Source organism: Oncorhynchus mykiss, chromosome 15 (genome assembly GCF_013265735.2).
Source record: "Oncorhynchus mykiss isolate Arlee chromosome 15, USDA_OmykA_1.1, whole genome shotgun sequence".
NCBI lineage: Eukaryota > Metazoa > Chordata > Actinopteri > Salmoniformes > Salmonidae > Oncorhynchus > Oncorhynchus mykiss.
The window spans coordinates 68,284,356-68,303,254 of NC_048579.1; the positions used below are offsets into that span (position 1 = coordinate 68,284,356).

General features: G+C 45.3%; 1 protein-coding gene across 2 annotated transcripts in view; it reads left to right on the forward strand.

Annotated features, from left to right (window-relative positions):
* LOC110499817 (MICOS complex subunit MIC19) overlaps positions 1–18,899 on the forward strand; it is a 106,757-nt gene that overhangs the window by 37,696 nt on the left and 50,162 nt on the right. Inside the window, exons 6-7 of one of the 2 annotated variants that reach the window (XM_036945080.1) lie at positions 14,854–14,868; positions 15,815–15,898. In XM_036945080.1, the coding sequence (XP_036800975.1) occupies positions 14,854–14,868; positions 15,815–15,898 (99 nt within the window). The remainder of the gene's footprint in view (positions 1–14,853; positions 14,869–15,814; positions 15,899–18,899) is intronic. The other variant, XM_036945081.1, reaches the window with a different exon arrangement.

An 18,899-nucleotide genomic window follows, 5' to 3' on the forward strand; every position in this document is an offset into this window, starting at 1 on the left:
GAGACTGGAGCTGGGTGTCCCAGGAGACTGGAGCTGGGTGTCCCAGGAGACTGGAGCTGGGTGTTAAACTGAGTGGGTACATGCAAATTGAGCACACACACACACACAGACACTCACAGATATTTGCACACAGACAACATTATTTTTTACACTTCTGTTTCTGTCTCTCTCTCACACTGGAGTAAAGAGCAGAAGAGGAGGGAAAGTCTGTTATTTTAGCAGAAAGCGTGTGATGATTTCCCTGTTTGAGAATTCATTTAGAGTTCTGGAGTTTAATAGAATCTGAGGGGTTATCACCGAGTCTGCGCCTATTTTACTCATGTAATTGTCAAGGCTGTCAGTCCTCTCATATGCCCGCTGTTCTTTTCAACTGGAAATGGACTTTTCCCTTTAAAAGACAGCCTAGGCGCCCGCCTTCTTCCCTCATTGTCGTTTTTCGGTGTTAACTCTGGGACGGCTGTCTCTCTCTCCTCATTGGCTACGTCCCAATTGGCACCATATTCCCTTTCTAGTGCCCTGCTTTTGTCACAAGTAGTGCAGTATAAAGGGAATAGGGTGTCATTTGGGAATCTACCAGTCTCTCTTCAGCCGCCAAGACACTTCCCCAACTGTCTTTGAAGTAGCACAGTGCTTTAAAATGGGGAAAAAAATAAGCAGTTTCATTACAGAAGTATGTTCACTCTGACTTCATGATTGATATTCAGAATAATGTACAGACACTCTGAATAATGTATTTCTCTGTAGACATTTTAAATATGAGGTTGGCATAGATACAAGCTACATTTACACATGGAGCACGTGAAATGCTTTTTTGATGACCCCTAACTTTGTATATGTATCGTTCCAACATGGGTCAATCAGTGTGTCACCTTTACATCGCACGACACGGACACTACGTAACGCGTTTGTAATGGGAAATGTAAAATTGTCGCAAAGGATTTGAAAACGGGCCCTTGGGAGCAGCATGGTTGCTGTACTAAGCCCACGTTGCAGCCTAGATGGTGCTTTCAGAGATGATTTGTGAAGTCATTTGCCGTACCACCGCCCTGCACTTAGCAGAGCACATTTATCAAATCAATGCTCTCTGGTCATTGATAAAGCCCAGCTTGATCATTCATGGTGTTCCTATGGAACCACCATTTTACATTCAGCCAGAGCAGTGGTTTTCAGCCTGTTATAAACAGTTTTACATTACTTTTCCCAATACAAACATCCATCTGTAATATATTTCATCTGCTACATTCACCGATAACATGAGGTCTAAATTTGACCGCTAAGATGTTTAATGTGAAACAATTCAGCCACTATGTGAATGGTGGTCCTCGAGCTTTTGATGGTGATTTGGGGGTCCCTAGAAAGGACAAGGTTGGGAGCCACTGAGCTAGAGGATCCTGTGCTACATTACCGGATAGAGAAGCTTTAAATGTCTTCTCTATAAGCCCACACCACTGCAAGGCTGCAACCCGTACGCTGTTGTGGGATTTGGTTCTTAGCAAGCCTGTCCCTGGATCTACAAAAAGTGATGCTTTGCTATTACAGCAAGTGTATTTTCTTCCCAATTATAAAGAAACACCTTGGTCTTATTGTTAAGTCTTGGGAAGAAAATACTGTGCTACAGCGTTACAGCATATAACCAGAGAGAGGCTGGATTTATTCCATGGAGGAATGTCAGTGAAACTGGTTGTAAGGGGAGTGATTGGAATACTAGGTGATAGAGGATGAAGAGGGGATGGGAAGAGGAGAGCAGGTGAATAAGATAGAGGATGAAGAGAAACAGAGTGTAGGAAGAGGAGAGCAGGTGAATAAGATAGTGGTTGAAGAGAAACAGAGTGTAGGAAGAGGAGAGCAGGTGAATAAGATAGTGGTTGAAGAGAAACAGAGTGGAGGAAGAGGAGAGCAGGTGAATAAGAGAGGATGAAGAGAAACAGAGTGTAGGAAGAGGAGAGCAGGTGAATAAGATAGTGGTTGAAGAGAAACAGAGTGTAGGAAGAGGAGAGCAGGTGAATAAGATAGTGGTTGAAGAGAAACAGAGTGGAGGAAGAGGAGAGCAGGTGAATAAGATAGTGGTTGAAGAGAAACAGAGTGTAGGAAGAGGAGAGCAGGTGAATAAGAGAGGATGAAGAGAAACAGAGTGTAGGAAGAGGAGAGCAGGTGAATAAGATAGTGGTTGAAGAGAAACAGAGTGTAGGAAGAGGAGAGCAGGTGAAGAAGATAGTGGTTGAAGAGAAACAGAGTGGAGGAAGAGGAGAGCAGGTGAATAAGAGAGGATGAAGAGAAACAGAGTGGAGGAAGAGGAGAGCAGGTGAATAAGAGAGGATGAAGAGACACAGAGTGTAGGAAGAGGAGAGCAGGTGAAGAAGATAGTGGTTGAAGAGAAACAGAGTGTAGGAAGAGGAGTGCAGGTGAATAAGATAGTGGTTGAAGAGAAACAGAGTGTAGGAAGAGGAGTGCAGGTGAATAAGATAGTGGTTGAAGAGAAACAGAGTGGAGGAAGAGGAGTGCAGGTGAATAAGATAGTGGTTGAAGAGAAACAGAGTGTAGGAAGAGGAGTGCAGGTGAATAAGTAAGGCCCGGGTATAGAGGCTAGCCTACATAAGCTCTACATAAGTCAGGCTGGAGCGGTAGAAGAAAGCGCTAGTTGTTGTGTTTTCTCTCCTCAGTCTCCTGATTCTACGAGGTATTGATTGGTCTTCTCATCAGGATGCATGTCACGTCGCCACGGCAGCAGGGCCCTATAGAACCCCCGGTACATCACACACAGTGGTAGAGGTGTACTGTGCTCGCATGCTCCCCACGCCATCCTGTAATGGCAACACCGCCATGGCATTAGCCACCAATTACGCGGCCTTCCAGGGGAATTGTCTCGATGGCCATTTAAGCCTGAGTGGACACACACATACACACACACAAGGCTGTATAGGCTAGTAGCCTGGATGTTCCTGTTTTATTTCTAACATTGATAGCCATACGCCTTGTGACTAAGAATAATTTATGACTATAGAGTTCTGTGATTTGGAGGTTGACTGGATGTTAACTTCCAAACTCAAAGTATTTGTTGTGTTTTTCTTTAGACCTTTGTGCTGCCTGTATCATATGTTCAACCCACAGTATCTCTACGTAGTCCAGTACACAGACTTGAGGATCTGCGTCAGCGCATTATCACACACCTATACTATTCCCACTAGTCTATACTATTCCCCCTACGACGTTAATAAAGCCCATTCCCCCTCTTCTACGACGTTAATAAACCCCGTTCCCCCTACGACGTTAATAAAGCCCATTCCCCCTCTTCTACGACATTATTAAAGCCCATTCCCCCCTGCGACGTTAATAAAGCCCGTTCCCCCTCTTCTACGACGTTAATAAAGCCCGTTCCCCCTCTTCTACAACGTTAATAAAGCCCATTCCCCCCTGCGACGTTAATAAAGCCCATTGCCCCTCTTCTACGACATTAATAAAGCCTGTTGCCCCTCTTCTACGACGTTAATAAAGCCCATTCCCCCTCTTCTACGACATTAATAAAGCCTGTTCCCCCTCTTCTACGACGTTAATAAAGCCTGTTCCCCCCTGCGACGTTAATAAAACCCGTTCCCCCCTGCGACGTTAATAAAACCCATTCCCCCTCTTCTACGACGTTAATAAAGCCCATTCCCCCTCTTCTACGACGTTAATAAAGCCTGTTCCCCCCTGCGACGTTAATAAAACCCATTCCTCCTGCTCCTACGACGTTAATAAGACGTTCCCCCCTGCGACGTTAATAAAACCCGTTCCTCCTGCTCCTACGACGTTAATAAGACGTTCCCCCCTGCGACGTTAATAAAACCCATTCCTCCTGCTCCTGCGACGTTAATAAGACGTTTCCCCCTGACTTCCCACTTCTCTCTGCTTCCCTTGTGTAACTGTATTCCCCTAAGGCACAGGTGTCAAACTCATTCCACGGAGAGCCGAGTGTCTGCATGTTTTTACTCCTCTCTTGTCTTTGATTGATCTGTTAAGCTCACTGATTAGTTAGGAAGCCCTCTCGCCTGGTTGTCTGGGTCTTTAATTGGACACAAATTTAAAGGAAAAAACTAAAAACAGCAGATACTCCCCTATGGAAGGAGTTTGACACCCCTGCCCTAAGGTGCTGCCACGGTCATTTAAACTAGGAAGCGCTAAGCATTGTTTATTGTTCTCTCAGCAGGCAGCAGCCGTATGTACCAGTCCTATAGCTGGGGAACATGCCACTGTGTGAAGGCTCACGTGTGTTCTGCCACTCAGGCGGATGTGTGTGTAAAGGTTGGAGGCAACGTGGATAGAAGGGGTTTCATTATAGAAAAAACACTTAAACTGTAGTACAGTCTTCTATAACCGGACGTAATGGAGGGGTCCAAAGGACGTGCGTTTCTTGATGGGATTTTTTTATCTCGACAGAAATGAATATTTCATAACAAAAGCACTTCAAAACAGTCCCGTTTGTTGTTGTTGATGAGTTACCGGTATGTTATTCAAGTGGAGAATGTTGCAGCCATTGGATGGTTCGTATCTCAGTCCTGAAGGAATGATGGGTTAAGTTCCACACAAAAAACACATCATTATTAATCTCGCTGATTTGAATATGAATAATGCCTGTGTAAGCTTTAAGCAAAGCAGCACAGTACTTCCTGACTAGTAGCAGTGTGAATGTTAGGCTAATCCACTTCAGTCTAGTCTAATCATGCTGTGAATGGTAACCAATGAGGAAGAGAAAATGACATTGACGTATGACATAGGCCACCAGACACAGTCACAGTCTGCATGTCCGTCCGTGTGTCTGCAATGAAATCATAGACTTCTCCATCCCTTTTTGCTTTTCAACGATTCTTGCCCTCCGGAGTCGAAAACTCTCAGAACAGCCAATCAATCACAAGCCACACCATTCCAGTCCAGACACAGGCTCAACCCCAAGGCAGACATTTCAATCAAACCCAGAGTCATCCATCTTGAGCTCCACGGTCCACAGTGGCGGATTTGTCAGAGTCCCCCTCAAAAAACTCCTCCTTTTTAAAATATACGCTTAGAGTGTAAAATGGCCGCCCTTTCTTCACTTCCGTTAAGAAGTCGGTGGAATAGCAGCAGGTGTTTTGTTTTTTTCATAACTCCGTTACCGGTCGCATTGCTTTTTTGTGACGTGAAGAACAAACGGTTGTTGATTTCTAGACTGTTATTTGAAGGCTCCTCTGAACAGAAACAGAATGGACCTCCAAGCCTGTGGATTGTTATCCCATCTCATATGTTGCATCCAATTATACACTCCTGTTGTTTATCCTCCCACTTTAACTGAATGGACCACAATTACTGTTGTCATAGTTATCTATATCTTATTATCTTGATGATGGCAGTCTGATGATATAATGGCAGTCTGAAGCAGTAGCCAGGTTAAATCTCTGTCTTTGTTTGTCTGCCCTATCAATATAACCAGGCTTTAATGTGAGTTGGCATGAAGTCCTTTCTTTCTAGTTAACAGTGGGGTTTAATGTAACGCGTGACGACTGCTCTCCCTCAGTCTCCCTCAAGCCCATCTTCTCTCTCTGCCAGCGTAAAATCTACCTATGCTCCAGTTAAACTGTCTTCATTTGATGCTCGGCTGGCCTGAAAATGACTTCCGTTAAGCTTACACAACCACCACCCCTCTCCCACTCTTCTCTCTTCCCCTTCCTCTTTCTCTCCTTCCCTCTCTTCCTTAGAAAAAGTGCCGTCTCCAGCAAATGTCCCCTTTGCACAAACGTGTACTTCAAATGCTGTTGCGTTGTACATACAGCCTACTGGGCCCTGCTGATAATGCACCACAATTTAATTTCCCAGGTATTAGAGGAGACTTGCTGGGTTTTGAATTGGATGGATTTGTAGGTGGCATTTGAAAAACAGCCTCCCCTTTTTTCAACAAAATAAAAAGATTCCACCAGGGAGCAAGAGAAATCCATGAAGCGAATCCTCCTCCGTGTCTTTAGTTTGGAGTCAGATAAACAGGGGAAGAATCCAGCTCAGTGTCTTTAGTTTGGAGTCAGATAAACAGGGGAAGAATCCAGCTCCGTGTCTTTAGTTTGGAGTCAGATAAACAGGGGAAGAATCCTCCTCCGTGTCTTTAGTTTGGAGTCAGATAAACAGGGGAAGAATTGACCTCCGTGTCTTTAGTTTGGAGTCAGATAAACAGGGGAAGAATCCTCCTCCGTTCCGTGTCTTTAGTTTGGAGTCAGATAAACAGGGGAAGAATCCTCCTCCGTTCCGTGTCTTTAGTTTGGAGTCAGATAAACAGGGGAAGAATCCAGCTCTGTGTCTTTTAGTTTGGAGTCAGATAAACAGGGGAAGAATCCTCCTCCGTTCCGTGTCTTTAGTTTGGAGTCAGATAAACAGGGGAAGAATCCTCCTCCGTTCCGTGTCTTTAGTTTGGAGTCAGATAAACAGGGGAAGAATCCTCCTTCGTGTCTTTAGTTTGGAGTCAGATAAACAGGGGAAGAATCCTCCTCCGTTCCGTGTCTTTAGTTTGGAGTCAGATAAACAGGGGAAGAATCCTCCTCCGTTCCGTGTCTTTAGTTTGGAGTCAGATAAACAGGGGAAGAATCCTCCTCCGTGTCTTTAGTTTGGAGTCAGATAAACAGGGGAAGAATCCTCCTCCGTTCCGTGTCTTTAGTTTGGAGTCAGATAAACAGGGGAAGAATAGTTAGTTAGTTAGTTAGTTAGTTCTGTGTCCCTAGATGAGAATATATGTCTCTTTCAGAAACCTCTTCAACTGAATATTCCTTAACCTTGTGAGCTAACATCTGGAGTTAGGTTTAGTCAGTCATGTTAGCAGTGTGTCCTTGGCTTTAGGGGTCAGTCATGTTAGCCGTGTGTTCTTGGTTTTAGGGGTCAGTCATGTTAGCAGTGTGTCCTTGGTTTTCGCTGTCAGTCATGTTAGCAGTGTGTCCTTGGTTTTCGCTGTCAGTCATGTTAGCAGTGTGTCCTTGGCTTTAGGGGTCAGTCATGTTAGCCGTGTGTCCTTGGCTTTAGGGGTCAGTCATGTTAGCAGTGTGTCCTTGGCTTTAGGGGTCAGTCATGTTAGCAGTGTGTCCTTCAGAAGCCAGTCAGTCTGTCTCATTCCCCTGCCACTGGAGGTGCTGCTCATCTGCAAACCTGCCTCTCTTTATCTGGGGGACTCACCAAGGCTTTATGTGTTGGAGTCCGAAAGTGTGTGTGTGTGTGTGTGGTAGCGCTAATAGGCAACTGACATCCAATCAAAGGATATGAATCCCTGCTGTGTGTGTGCCACATTCTCTCTCTGGGAGTGCCTGTTGACTAGCCATTACTTACTGCCCACTCTGCCCTGGTCCATCCAGACATCCAGACTGTGATGCCCACACGCAGTGCCAATGTGTCAGCGCCAGTATTTGGTCAGACAGAGGTCAGGCCTAATTGGCAGGACCTGTGGCTGGCACGGGCAGTGGCGGGCGCGGTTGTCTCACCCCAGCAGCTAATTGGCATGGCTGGCTGCCAGAAGCGGGCAGCTGATCTATGGCTGGCTTGGATTGATGGATGAATGCAGGTGTCAGGAAAGCTGCTTTCTGACAGAGTGCTTGTAAAGTCAATTTCCAGCCTCTGAAGCAACGGGCAGCTGCGGTGCGGGTGATGTTGGAGTATTTTTGAAACGCTAGTTATTGTAAAAGTTTCTGAAGCTGAGATGGAATCAGAATCAGCCTTGCTCAAGAGGGATCTGGAAACAGATGGTGTATGAATATTTTTCCTCACCTTTTTGTTTTGTCATACGTTGTCTTTTTTTATAGTTTTACATTAGAAGAATCTAAAATTCTCTTGGCAGAGTAATGGCACAGAGTAACAGCATGGTTATTAAACTGCTCTGATAATTGCTGCAAGCCCCATGAGACATTGCCCACCGCTTCTTAATTGTCTAGCTGTTGAGTGTCCGAAGGTCAGGGAAGCGAGCAGGAGTGAGAAGTCTAGTGGGCCAGATGGGTCACTGTTCTGTTAGTGTTAAGTGTGTGTGTATTGCGCAGTGAGCTCCCTCGTACACCCAGGCGACCAGCGTTCACTCCGCACTCTCCGGGCTTGTTTGTTAGCTTGTTTTTTTCCTTCTCTCTTCTCCCTCATGGTTTAACTGCAGGATAAATCATATTAATGAGTCTGTTTTGGAAGTGAACAGTTGGTCTAGCTAATGACACTAGATCTTTTTAAGGGGAGAGAGTTGTGTGGAGGTTGCAGGGTGTACACCAGAGGTATTGGAACCATATGGAGAGGGTGAAGAAGTGCTGAGGTATTGAGTGATGGATGGGAGAAGAATGGACTGATGTAGAAGGGAGGGAAACCAGAGGAGGTGAGTAAGTAACGTGGATGAACACACAGCAAGCGAGTAAGAAGAAAGTGAAGGTCTATTGAAGCGGTCAGCCAGCCAGTGGAGGTCTATTGAAGCGGTCAGCCAGCCAGTGGAGGTCTATTGAAGCGGTCAGCCAGCCAGTGGAGGTCTATTGAAGCGGTCAGCCAGCCAGTGGAGGTCTATTGAAGCGGTCAGCCAGCCAGTGGAGGTCTATTGAAGCGGTCAGCCAGCCAGTGGAGGTCTATTGAAGCGGACAGCCAGCCAGTGGAGGTCTATTGAAGCGGTCAGCCAGCCAGTGGAGGTCTATTGAAGCAGTCAGCCAGCCAGTGGAGGTCTATTGAAGCGGACAGCCAGCCAGTGGAGGTCTATTGAAGCGGACAGCCAGCCAGTGGAGGTCTATTGAAGCAGTCAGCCAGCCAGTGGAGGTCTATTGAAGCGGACAGCCAGCCAGTGGAGGTCTATTGAAGCGGACAGCCAGCCAGTGGAGGTCTATTGAAGCGGACAGCCAGCCAGTGGAGGTCTATTGAAGCAGTCAGCCAGCCAGTGGAGGTCTATTGAAGCGGACAGCCAGCCAGTGGAGGTCTATTGAAGCAGTCAGCCAGCCAGTGGAGGTCTATTGAAGCGGTCAGCCAGCCAGTGGAGGTCTATTGAAGCAGTCAGCCAGCCAGTGGAGGTCTATTGAAGCAGTCAGTCAGTATGATGATTTTTCAGTAGCATATTGTGAAATAATGATGTAATGAAACAGAATCATTAAAAGCTTTAAAGGAACCTGTAACCACACCTGTATAGCATAAAAAAAAGCCAATATACAAAAGAAATAGACACCCATTGTAATCCAGATGCATGCCTGGATAAGAAATGTCATAATAAAAAAATGAATGTACTTATGACTATAGCCTGGTGGGTGCTGATATAATCTATATAATGAATTTACTTGTGACTGCAACCTGGTAGAGGCCCCTATAATTTTTAAAACCAAACTGTCAGTTGCGCCACAAATATAATTGGTTCAGTGATTTGTTGAGGCGGGAAAAAGCCTGCCTCAAAGAAGAATTTAGGGTGTGGGAACAATAGTGTCGCGAAGCAAAAAATAATTGATCATTAACATAAAGAGGAGTAACTATGTGATTTAAGGATGAAAACTGTATAAAAGGAGTGTGCCGAGGCTGGGAAGACGGTTGATCCATGGACCAGCTCGGCTTGTTACTTTGTAATAAAGTCTCTTTTGAATTCACAAGTTCCGGTATCTGAGAAATATTATTGGACCAATATTTCTACGACATCAGCCAGTGGAGGTCTGTTGTAGGGGCCGGCCAGCCAGTGGAGGTCTATTGAAGCAGTCAGCCAGCCAGCGGAGGTCTGTTGTAGGGGCCGGCCGGCCAGCGGAGGTCTGTTGTAGGGGCCGGCCGGCCAGCGGAGGTCTGTTGTAGGGGTCACACTGGTGCTGCCGATGCAGCAGCCGGCCGCGACGACAGACGCCAGCGGAGGTCTGTCGTCGCGGCCGGCTGCTGCATCGGCAGCACCAGTGTGAGGTCCCAATGTCACCAGCACATTCTCCACATCCATCTCTTTTGCCATTTGCTTTTCTCTTTCTCTCTTTTTTTCTTTCTCTGTCAACTCCTTCCATTGTCTTCCCTCCCTGCATCACTTTGACCCTCTCCGGATTGTTTTCCCCCTCTTTCTTTCTGTTGTTCCCAGTCCCCCAGGGGAGTCTGTCCTCTGAAGGCAGTAAACCTGTTCCTTCACGTCACACAGTGTGTCCTCTACACTCAGGTCAAGGCCTGCGTCCCAAATGGCACCCTATTCCCTACATTTTCCACGAGGGCTCAGGTCCAAAGTAGTGTACTTTTTAGTGAATGTGCTGCCATTTGAGACGTAACCGGGGAGTTTTCTGCCTCCCACCACTCTGTTTCCCTCGTGTCTTTTTCTCCCCATTGTTGTGGATGGCTCCATAGAGCCCTGGCTCTAGTTTGGTCTTTGTGTGGTTGTTGTCCACACTTCAGGACCATGGAGGTAATGAACGACCAGGGCCTCCTCAGATACTAGCGCCTGCTGAAAGTGACAGATGGGTAGGATCCTCCTGAGGTCCCCCCCCCTACTCTTTCCACAAGCCCCAGGGGAGCCGAGACGGAGATGAAGGCAACTCAAACGCAGGATTATCAATCAGCCAGGATTATCAATCAGTCGGTTTACAACACGAGCTGCTGATCAGCTAATGAATCAATGTAATATTGATCATTTTACCAAGCATGAGCAGTTCAGTGATATTCCTTAAATGATTCCAAATGGATGGAAATGAATTGAGTCATGTTCCTAACTAGACGTTTTAGTGGAATGTTTTAGTTATGGTGTTCAGTAGGAACACGGCACCTTGCTGAAAAGCAGTCCTCTATCAATACCAAGGCACATATTTCTCTTTAAAAATGTCTTTATTTTTACTAGTTTTTTTGCATTGTGGAATAATAGCGAAGACATCAACACTATCAAATAACACTAATAGTGTTAAAAAAATAAGTGTTAAACAAATCCAAATATGTTTGAATACTTCAAAGTAGCCACCCTTTGCCTTGACAGCTTTGTCTTAAAAGTAAAGACAAACCCTTGAGAGAGTGTCCAAAATGTTGTCTGTTACTGTGGGTCAAACACATTCCATTTGCTCCATTGCTATCTTTTATTATGATCCGTTCTCCCCTCCGCAGCCTCCTGTGGTCTGTATTGATCTTAATGTCACATAGACACTAGGGGCAGCAGGGTCCAGGTGAGAGACATCTTTCTATCAGCCCCCATCAGTGATTTAAGGACAGCTGCTGTAGACCAGGCCTAATGTGAGCTCTACTCACAGCCATTGAGCTAGTGACTTATGAGTGATGAGCGTCTTTAAACAAGCACACACACAAAAGCACACACGCCCTCTGTCCTGCCCAGGTCTGCCCTTTGACCTCCAGAGGCATCCTTATCCATTACTCACTGCTCCAGACAGACACACACGGTGGAACAGACACTTAGGCCTGTAGGTCTCTGCCACACCTCTGTGTGTGTGTGTGTGTGTGTGTGTGTGTGTGTGCGTGCGTGCCTGGCATCCGTGGCGTGCTTGCATATATCGAGAAAGTTGAATGAATTAAATGTAACTCCTTTGTGTGTGTGAGGGGAAAAGGGAGTGCCCGTTGATTACAGGCCATCGTATATCTGCCATCATTATAGGTGTCCTATATAACCTGTCCTAGAGAGAGTAATAGCTGGTGATGAACTTCACTGCTCCTCTGTAGAACTCTGCCTCTTAAGTCTAATTAGCAAGGTGGTAGAATGACTAGTGGGGAGAGCCAATGGACTCCTAACAGAAGGGCTGCTCTCTCCTGATGTTTAAGAGCCACTCAGTGTAATATGTTGCTGTAATGCTGCCAGTAAGAGAGACATCGTATCCTCTGCCATCATTTTGATTTGATCTGTGGATGATACCATTAAAGATAGTGGTGGGTGATGTGGCGTATTGGGTTTAGGAGGTGGTTTGTGTGTGTGTGGGTGGGTGGATTTATGTCTAGTGAATGGCTGTGTGTGTGTGTGTATGTCTGCATGGTGAATGAAGTGTGTGTGTGAATGCATGTCTGTGCATGGTGAATGAAGTGTGTGTGTGTGTGCATGGTGAATGAAGTGTGTGTGTGTGTGTGTATGCATGTCTGTGCATGGTGAATGAAGTGTGTGTGCACTGGACACCCTCTCTCTCTCTCCCTTAATCTCTCTCTGTCCCTCTCCTCCCTCCATCCCTCACTTCCCTCACACCACCTCTGTTCCTCAGCCATTTGACACCAGCCAGCGGTCACATTGGCCTGACCCCTGACCCTTTGCCTGCTGGAGCGGACAGTGCACCGCATCAGAATTAGTTTGTCACCTGGCCCTGTCAAGCAGCTCTGTGATGTATGGGCCCCACCGTGCAACTCTGACCTGTGTGTTGTACCGGTCATTTAGATGGGCTGCCTGAGTGAGAGAGCATTGATTATGATGTAGTGAGGGATGGGGCCAGTCATAGACAGGCTCAGGTTGGGTCAAATACTGAGAGAAGGTTGTGGAAGAAGTGGTTCCAATTTTAGTGTGCTTTGTTTGCAATGCCATCATATGCAAGGATGTCGTCAAAGCGATATGTTAATTAGTTCTGTAATTGTAGCTAAACCGAGTGAGTCATCTTTCAGGGTATGCAAAAGTTGGGAGAGCGTGTGAATCCTGACTAGAAATTGTGTGTGCATGCTTATGAGGTAATGCAGTTCTCCTTCATCACGTTCCCCAACACTCTGAGCTCTCTCAATGCTGCAGTTATTTCTATTCCTGCTCTTTACCTTCCTTTAGAAGTCTTTAAAGAGTGAGGGAGTTGGAATGAAAGTCGGCTCCTGACACAGCACATTGTGCTTGTGCCACACACACACACACACACACACACACACACACACACACTGTTTGCATCTTTGCTCCCTTCACACAGCAGCCAAACTGCAGCACTCTGCTAATTAAAAAACATGGCTGCCGCTTATTTATTCGCCGGCAGCTAATTGATATTCAGCGAGACGTTCAGCCCCCTAAACGATGTGTTTAATCTGACGATAGGGTCTCTAAGGCCTGCTCTGTCAGCCAGATGCAGACAGTATGAGAAAAGTTTGTGTAACTACAGTACTTTTACTTTGGTGTCCAGGGCTGGTTTCCCAAACGCATCGTAGCACCTAGATCACCCTTCATCCATTTAGATTAGTAATTAAGAGGATCTTAGTGCAACGAGGCTTTTGGGAAACCAGCCCTGGACATGGTCCCAAACATGAGAGGATTTGTCTATTTTAGTGCCTCTTGGTCTTTACTTTTCTCTCTCTTTATTTCTTTCTCTCTCTTGCTCTCTTTGTTCTCACAACTTCCGCTCTTTCTCTGTCCCTCCTGAGGGCCACATGTCAGAGGAACGGTGGCCAGCCTGACGGCTCACTATGATGGTCACATGTCAGAGGAACGGTGGCCAGCCTGACGGCTCACTATGATAAATCACCTTTTATCCACCCTTTTCATTCTCTCTCTCTTCCCTTTTTCAAGTTCGCTTCCCTTTTCTTTCTTTCTCCACTTTCACCCCACCTCTCTCCCCCCTACAGCCTCTTCATTAGGGGAACAAAAGTGGATCGGTGGTCATGGAAGGCTGTCCCATTGTTTGGGCTTTAGTATGATTAGATTATCTTTAGGGCCACTGAATGGGGTTAATCAGTGGGAAGAAATCCTGACAGCGTGCAGTGTGTGTGTGTGTGTGTGTTGTCTGAATTAGACCATATGAACTACTGTAGTCCAAAGAGAAACTCTTAACACCTGCTACCGTATCAGACACAGGGAGAAGAAAAACAAAATCCCTGGACACATTTGTGTCACTGCCTCCCTTTTTTAATGTCCCTTTAGTTTCCCTTTTACTACACTGTTCTGTCTCCCCACTCTGTGAGTACAGCTGCTCTGCTGTGTGTATGTTTGGGATCAGTGTGTGTGTTGACGTGTCTGAGCCATGTTTGTGTCTGGGCGTGTGTTTCTTTTGTCTGTAATCATGGTGATACAAAGTCCTACCCGCCCCTCTCAGAGATGTTCTGTTTCAAGCTTGATTGAGCTGTGGAAGGGAGACAGATTTTTGGCACACAGGGTCACCGTTTGGGCTGCCCAGTACACTATTAGATTTCATGGAGCCCGTCTTCTAACAGTCACGCATAGCACAGCTCAGTCAATTTAGTTCAGTCTTTCTGTCAGTCAATTTAGTTCAGTTCAGTTAGTCCGTATGTCTTTCAATGCGTACATAGATGTAGGATCTTAATTGAATCACTATTTTGTTGCTGAGAATTTGCAGGAAATGCAGATGAGTTTCGTGATTTCCATAAATTAAAGATGCTCTATGCAGAAATTGTTCCGCCATTTCCTGGTGTCTAAAATTCTCATAGTACGTCCAAGTTCAGTTTATGTGACAAAACGAGCAAGTATAGTATACAGGCCTCAAACTCAACTCTGGAAGTCAGTTCCATTGCATGTTTTAATGTTTCCCTCTAATCAGGGACTGATTTTAGACCTGGGACACCAGTAGTGTGGAGTTAGTGACCAGATAGAATAGAAAACCAGCAGGCTCCAACTCTCCTAGGGTGAGTTGAATACCCCTGGTGAAGACAGGAACAGTTACTTATTGCAGCTTTAACACTAACACACGGTTGGTTATATTAACAGTACTGCACTTTTCATGTAGCCTACTTTTGTCCAGCTAATAGCCTAACCACGTTATGGACTAAACGTTAACAGGGATTATTTTAGCTGTGACTATAGATCAAATGAAGATCCTACTTCTATGTGTGAAAGATGGAGAGTGAGTAAACATGAGTTTGTGTTTGCTCAAGCATAAAGCGTTGTGGCGGTCAGTCACTCCCAGCGTTTGAATACTTAACCAGTTCAAATGTCATTTTGAAGATGTTCAACGTTTTATCAGCACTCTGCTCTGTCTTTCTCTCTTCCTCTCGTTCTCTTTAAATGCTTTCTGTCTTCAGGAGATTACACGGAAGGTAAGACTGGAGCGCTCTCGCTCTATCTCTCTCGCTCTCTCTCTCTCTCTCTCTCTCTCGCACCCCATTTCTCTCTCTCTCGCTCGCACCCCATCTTTCTCTCTCTCTCTCTCTCTCTCTCTCTCTCTCTCTCTCTCTCTCTCTCTCTCTCTCTCTCTCTCTCTCTCTCTCTCTCTCTCTCTCTCTCTCTCTCTCTCTCTCTCTCTCTCTCTCTCTCTCTCTCTCTCTCTCTCTCTCTCTCTCTTATATTTATATATAAATATATTCCTCTGGCAGTTTAGTGTATAGGGCCTTGTGTAGGCTCTGAAGTTGATTTCCTCAGAGCTGACAGTCTTGTATCATAGGGGAGATCAGCTGGAGTCAGATGGGTGTTTATTGAAGGTCACTGTAGAAAAGTGCAGTACTGGTATCACAGGGTCATAAATAAAGAGAGCAGGCCTTCCATTGTCCTGGTCTGATGCTATCTCCCCTGTCAGACTGCAGTGTGGCTACACACACACACACGCGCGCACAAATTTCTGCAGATACACACATTTCTGCAGATACACACACATTTCTGCAAATACACACACACACATTTCTGCAGATGCACATACACACACACCGATGTCCTTGAAAGTAGCAGAAGGCAATGAGTGAGAGGGCTGTCTCTTGGCATCCCCCATCACTTCCCAATAACCCATGCCCCAATACCCCACGTCCACATCCACTCATGGCTCTGGTAATGGAAAGTGTGTTGTCCATTTTTTGTGTTGTCTATCCCCTGTAACTGCTGTTGACTGAGTTATCCCGAGTGTGTCCTGTGTCTCTTCTGTGTCCATGGTTGACTGAATGCTCTAGTAATGTCTCCTCTCTTCTCTCCTCCTCTCTCCTCTCTCTCCTTTCTCTCCTCCTCTCTCCTCTGATCTCTCTTCTCTCCCCTCTCCTCTCTCTTTCGTGTGTGTAGGCCAAGCAGCTGGAGCTCAGAGACCAGGAACTGAAGAAACAGGACGCATTCTACAGGGAACAGGTTGCCAGGCTGGAGGACAGGGTAAGGGAACACTATCAACCAGCATACTACTTAGTACACTACACAGCATCCAGTAGTGCTCTATACAGCCTACTACACAGCACATTATCCAGTAGGGCTCTATACAGCCCACTACACAGCACATTATCCAGTAGGGCTCTATACAGCCCACTACACAGCACATTATCCAGTAGTGCTCTATACAGCCCACTACACAGCACATTATCCAGTAGGGCTCTATACAGCCCACTACACAGCACGTTATCCAGTAGTGCTCTATACAGCCCACTACACAGCACGTTATCCAGTAGTGCTCTATACAGCCCACTACACAGCACATTATCCAGTAGGGCTCTATACAGCCTACTACACAGCACATTATCCAGTAGGACTCTATACAGCCCACTACACAGCACATTATCCAGTAGGGCTCTATACAGCCCACTACACAGCACATTATCCAGTAGGGCTCTATACAGCCCACTACACAGCACATTATCCAGTAGGACTCTATACAGCCCACTACACAGCACATTATCCAGTAGGGCTCTATACAGCCCACTACACAGCACATTATCCAGTAGTGCTCTATACAGCCCACTACACAGCACATTATCCAGTAGGGATATATACAGCCCACTACACAGCACATTATCCAGTAGGGCTCTATACAGCCCACTACACAGCACATTATCCAGTAGTGCTCTATACAGCCCACTACACAGCACATTATCCAGTAGGGATATATACAGCCCACTACACAGCACATTATCCAGTAGGGATATATACAGCCCACTACACAGCACGTTATCCAGTAGTGCTCTATACAGCCCACTACACAGCACATTATCCAGTAGTGCTCTATACAGCCCACTACACAGCACATTATCCAGTAGGGCTCTATACAGCCCACTACACAGCACATTATATCTCATCAGCATACACCCTACTTAAAACAGCTTGTTTCACTCCACTCAGCCTTACACTGTAACACACTACACCATACGGAGTCTGCATCACACCTCACACCATCTCTGCTGCCTGAGGGAACTTTTGATAGAGAAACAGTTTTCTCTGCAGCTCTGCGTCCTCGCTTCCTCCCTCGCTCCCTCCCTCCCTCCCTCCCTCCCCCCTCTCGCTCTACACCATAAGCCCCTACGGTGTTATCAGACTAAAGATGAGGGGAAACATCTTAACACTTTCTCTCCCTTTTTCTCTGCCACTGATGTCAAACTGGCCTTGGTATCCATCCTCCAAGTGGAAACCTCACGCTGCTGCCAGTGTGATCTCTTGCACTCTTTTTTCCCCTCCTCCTGCTAAAGATGAGAGGTCAAATCACACACACAGAGAGAGAGAGACACACCGTACACACAGTGTGAGATCTGGCCTGTACAGACAGACCATGCTGCTGTTCTCAGTCAGATATGTCCCCTAGGGAGGGTACGAGGGGTCAAATACCTTGTTTAGTCCACTTAAACTGACACCCCCAAGCTGTTTCCCAATGTGTTGTCCCCTCTAGATAGGGAGGGGAGGTTTAATACTTTGCTTTGTAGAAGTTTGTCCCCTAAAATCGATCTGACAATTAGTCTTCACACTTTTCCCAGTTGGGTTAGTGTCTTTAATGAAGGGAATAGGGGTCCAACCGGTTTGGCTCCTTCTGTACAATGTCATAGTGGAATAAGTCAGATATGCACTCTAATGAATAAGAAAGCCCACACATGCACACACACACACAATCTGCATCGTAGTGGTGGGAACAGGGGTCAAACACTTTGTCTGCTAAAAGATTTGCCTCCCTACCGACAAGCTCACTCAACTCCATAAGACATCTCTTCAAGCTGGGAAAGAATAGAGCAACAATTTGGATGTACCAACACCTTCACAGCAGCCAAAGACGACCCTAAAGGAGTTGGTGGTCAAACTATTAGTTTACCAAATGCTAGAGCCAGGTGTTGTTCCTGGTCCTATGGACAGTTGGGACAGTTGACAGTTACTTGGAGTATGGTAGTGTCTCTGTGAAGTCGTGAAGTGGAGAGGTCTTCTTTAATGACGCTTGACTAGTCTGGTCATCAATAAATCATTAAAGAAGAATAGCAGATCAATATCGACACTGTTTTCACCTGTAACCTCTCTCCCTTGGAAATACTGTAGCAACAGAATAATAAACCACTAGTTAGAAATACTGTAGCAACAGAATAATACACCACTAGTTAGAAACACTGTAGTAACAGAATAATAAACCACTAGTTAGACATACTGTAGTAACAACATAATAAACCACTAGATAGAAATACTGTAGTAACAGAATAATAAACCACTAGTTAGACATACTATAGTAACAACATAATAAACCACTAGTTAGACATACTGTAGTAACAACATAATAAACCACTAGATAGAAATACTGTAGTAACAACATAATAAACCACTAGTTAGACATACTATAGTAACAACATAATAAACCACTAGTTAGACATACTGTAGTAACAACATAATAAACCACTAGTTAGACATACTATAGTAACAACATAATAAACCACTAGTTAGACATACTGTAGTAACAACATAATAAACCACTAGTTAGACATACTATAGTAACAACATAATAAACCACTAGTTAGACATACTGTAGTAACAACATAATAAACCACTAGATAGAAATACTGTAGTAACAACATAATAAACCACTAGTTAGACATACTATAGTAACAACATAATAAACCACTAGTTAGAAATACTATAGTAACAGAATAATAAACCACTAGTTAGACATACTATAGTAACAACATAATAAACCACTAGTTAGAAATACTATAGCAACAACATAATAAACCTGTAGTTAGAAATACTATAGCAACAACATAATAAACCTGTAGTTAGAAATACTATAGCAACAACATAATAAACCACTAGTTAGAAATACTATAGCAACAACATAATAAACCTGTAGTTAGAAATACTATAGCAACAACATAATAAACCTGTAGTTACAGTGCCTTGCGAAAGTATTCGGCCCCCTTGA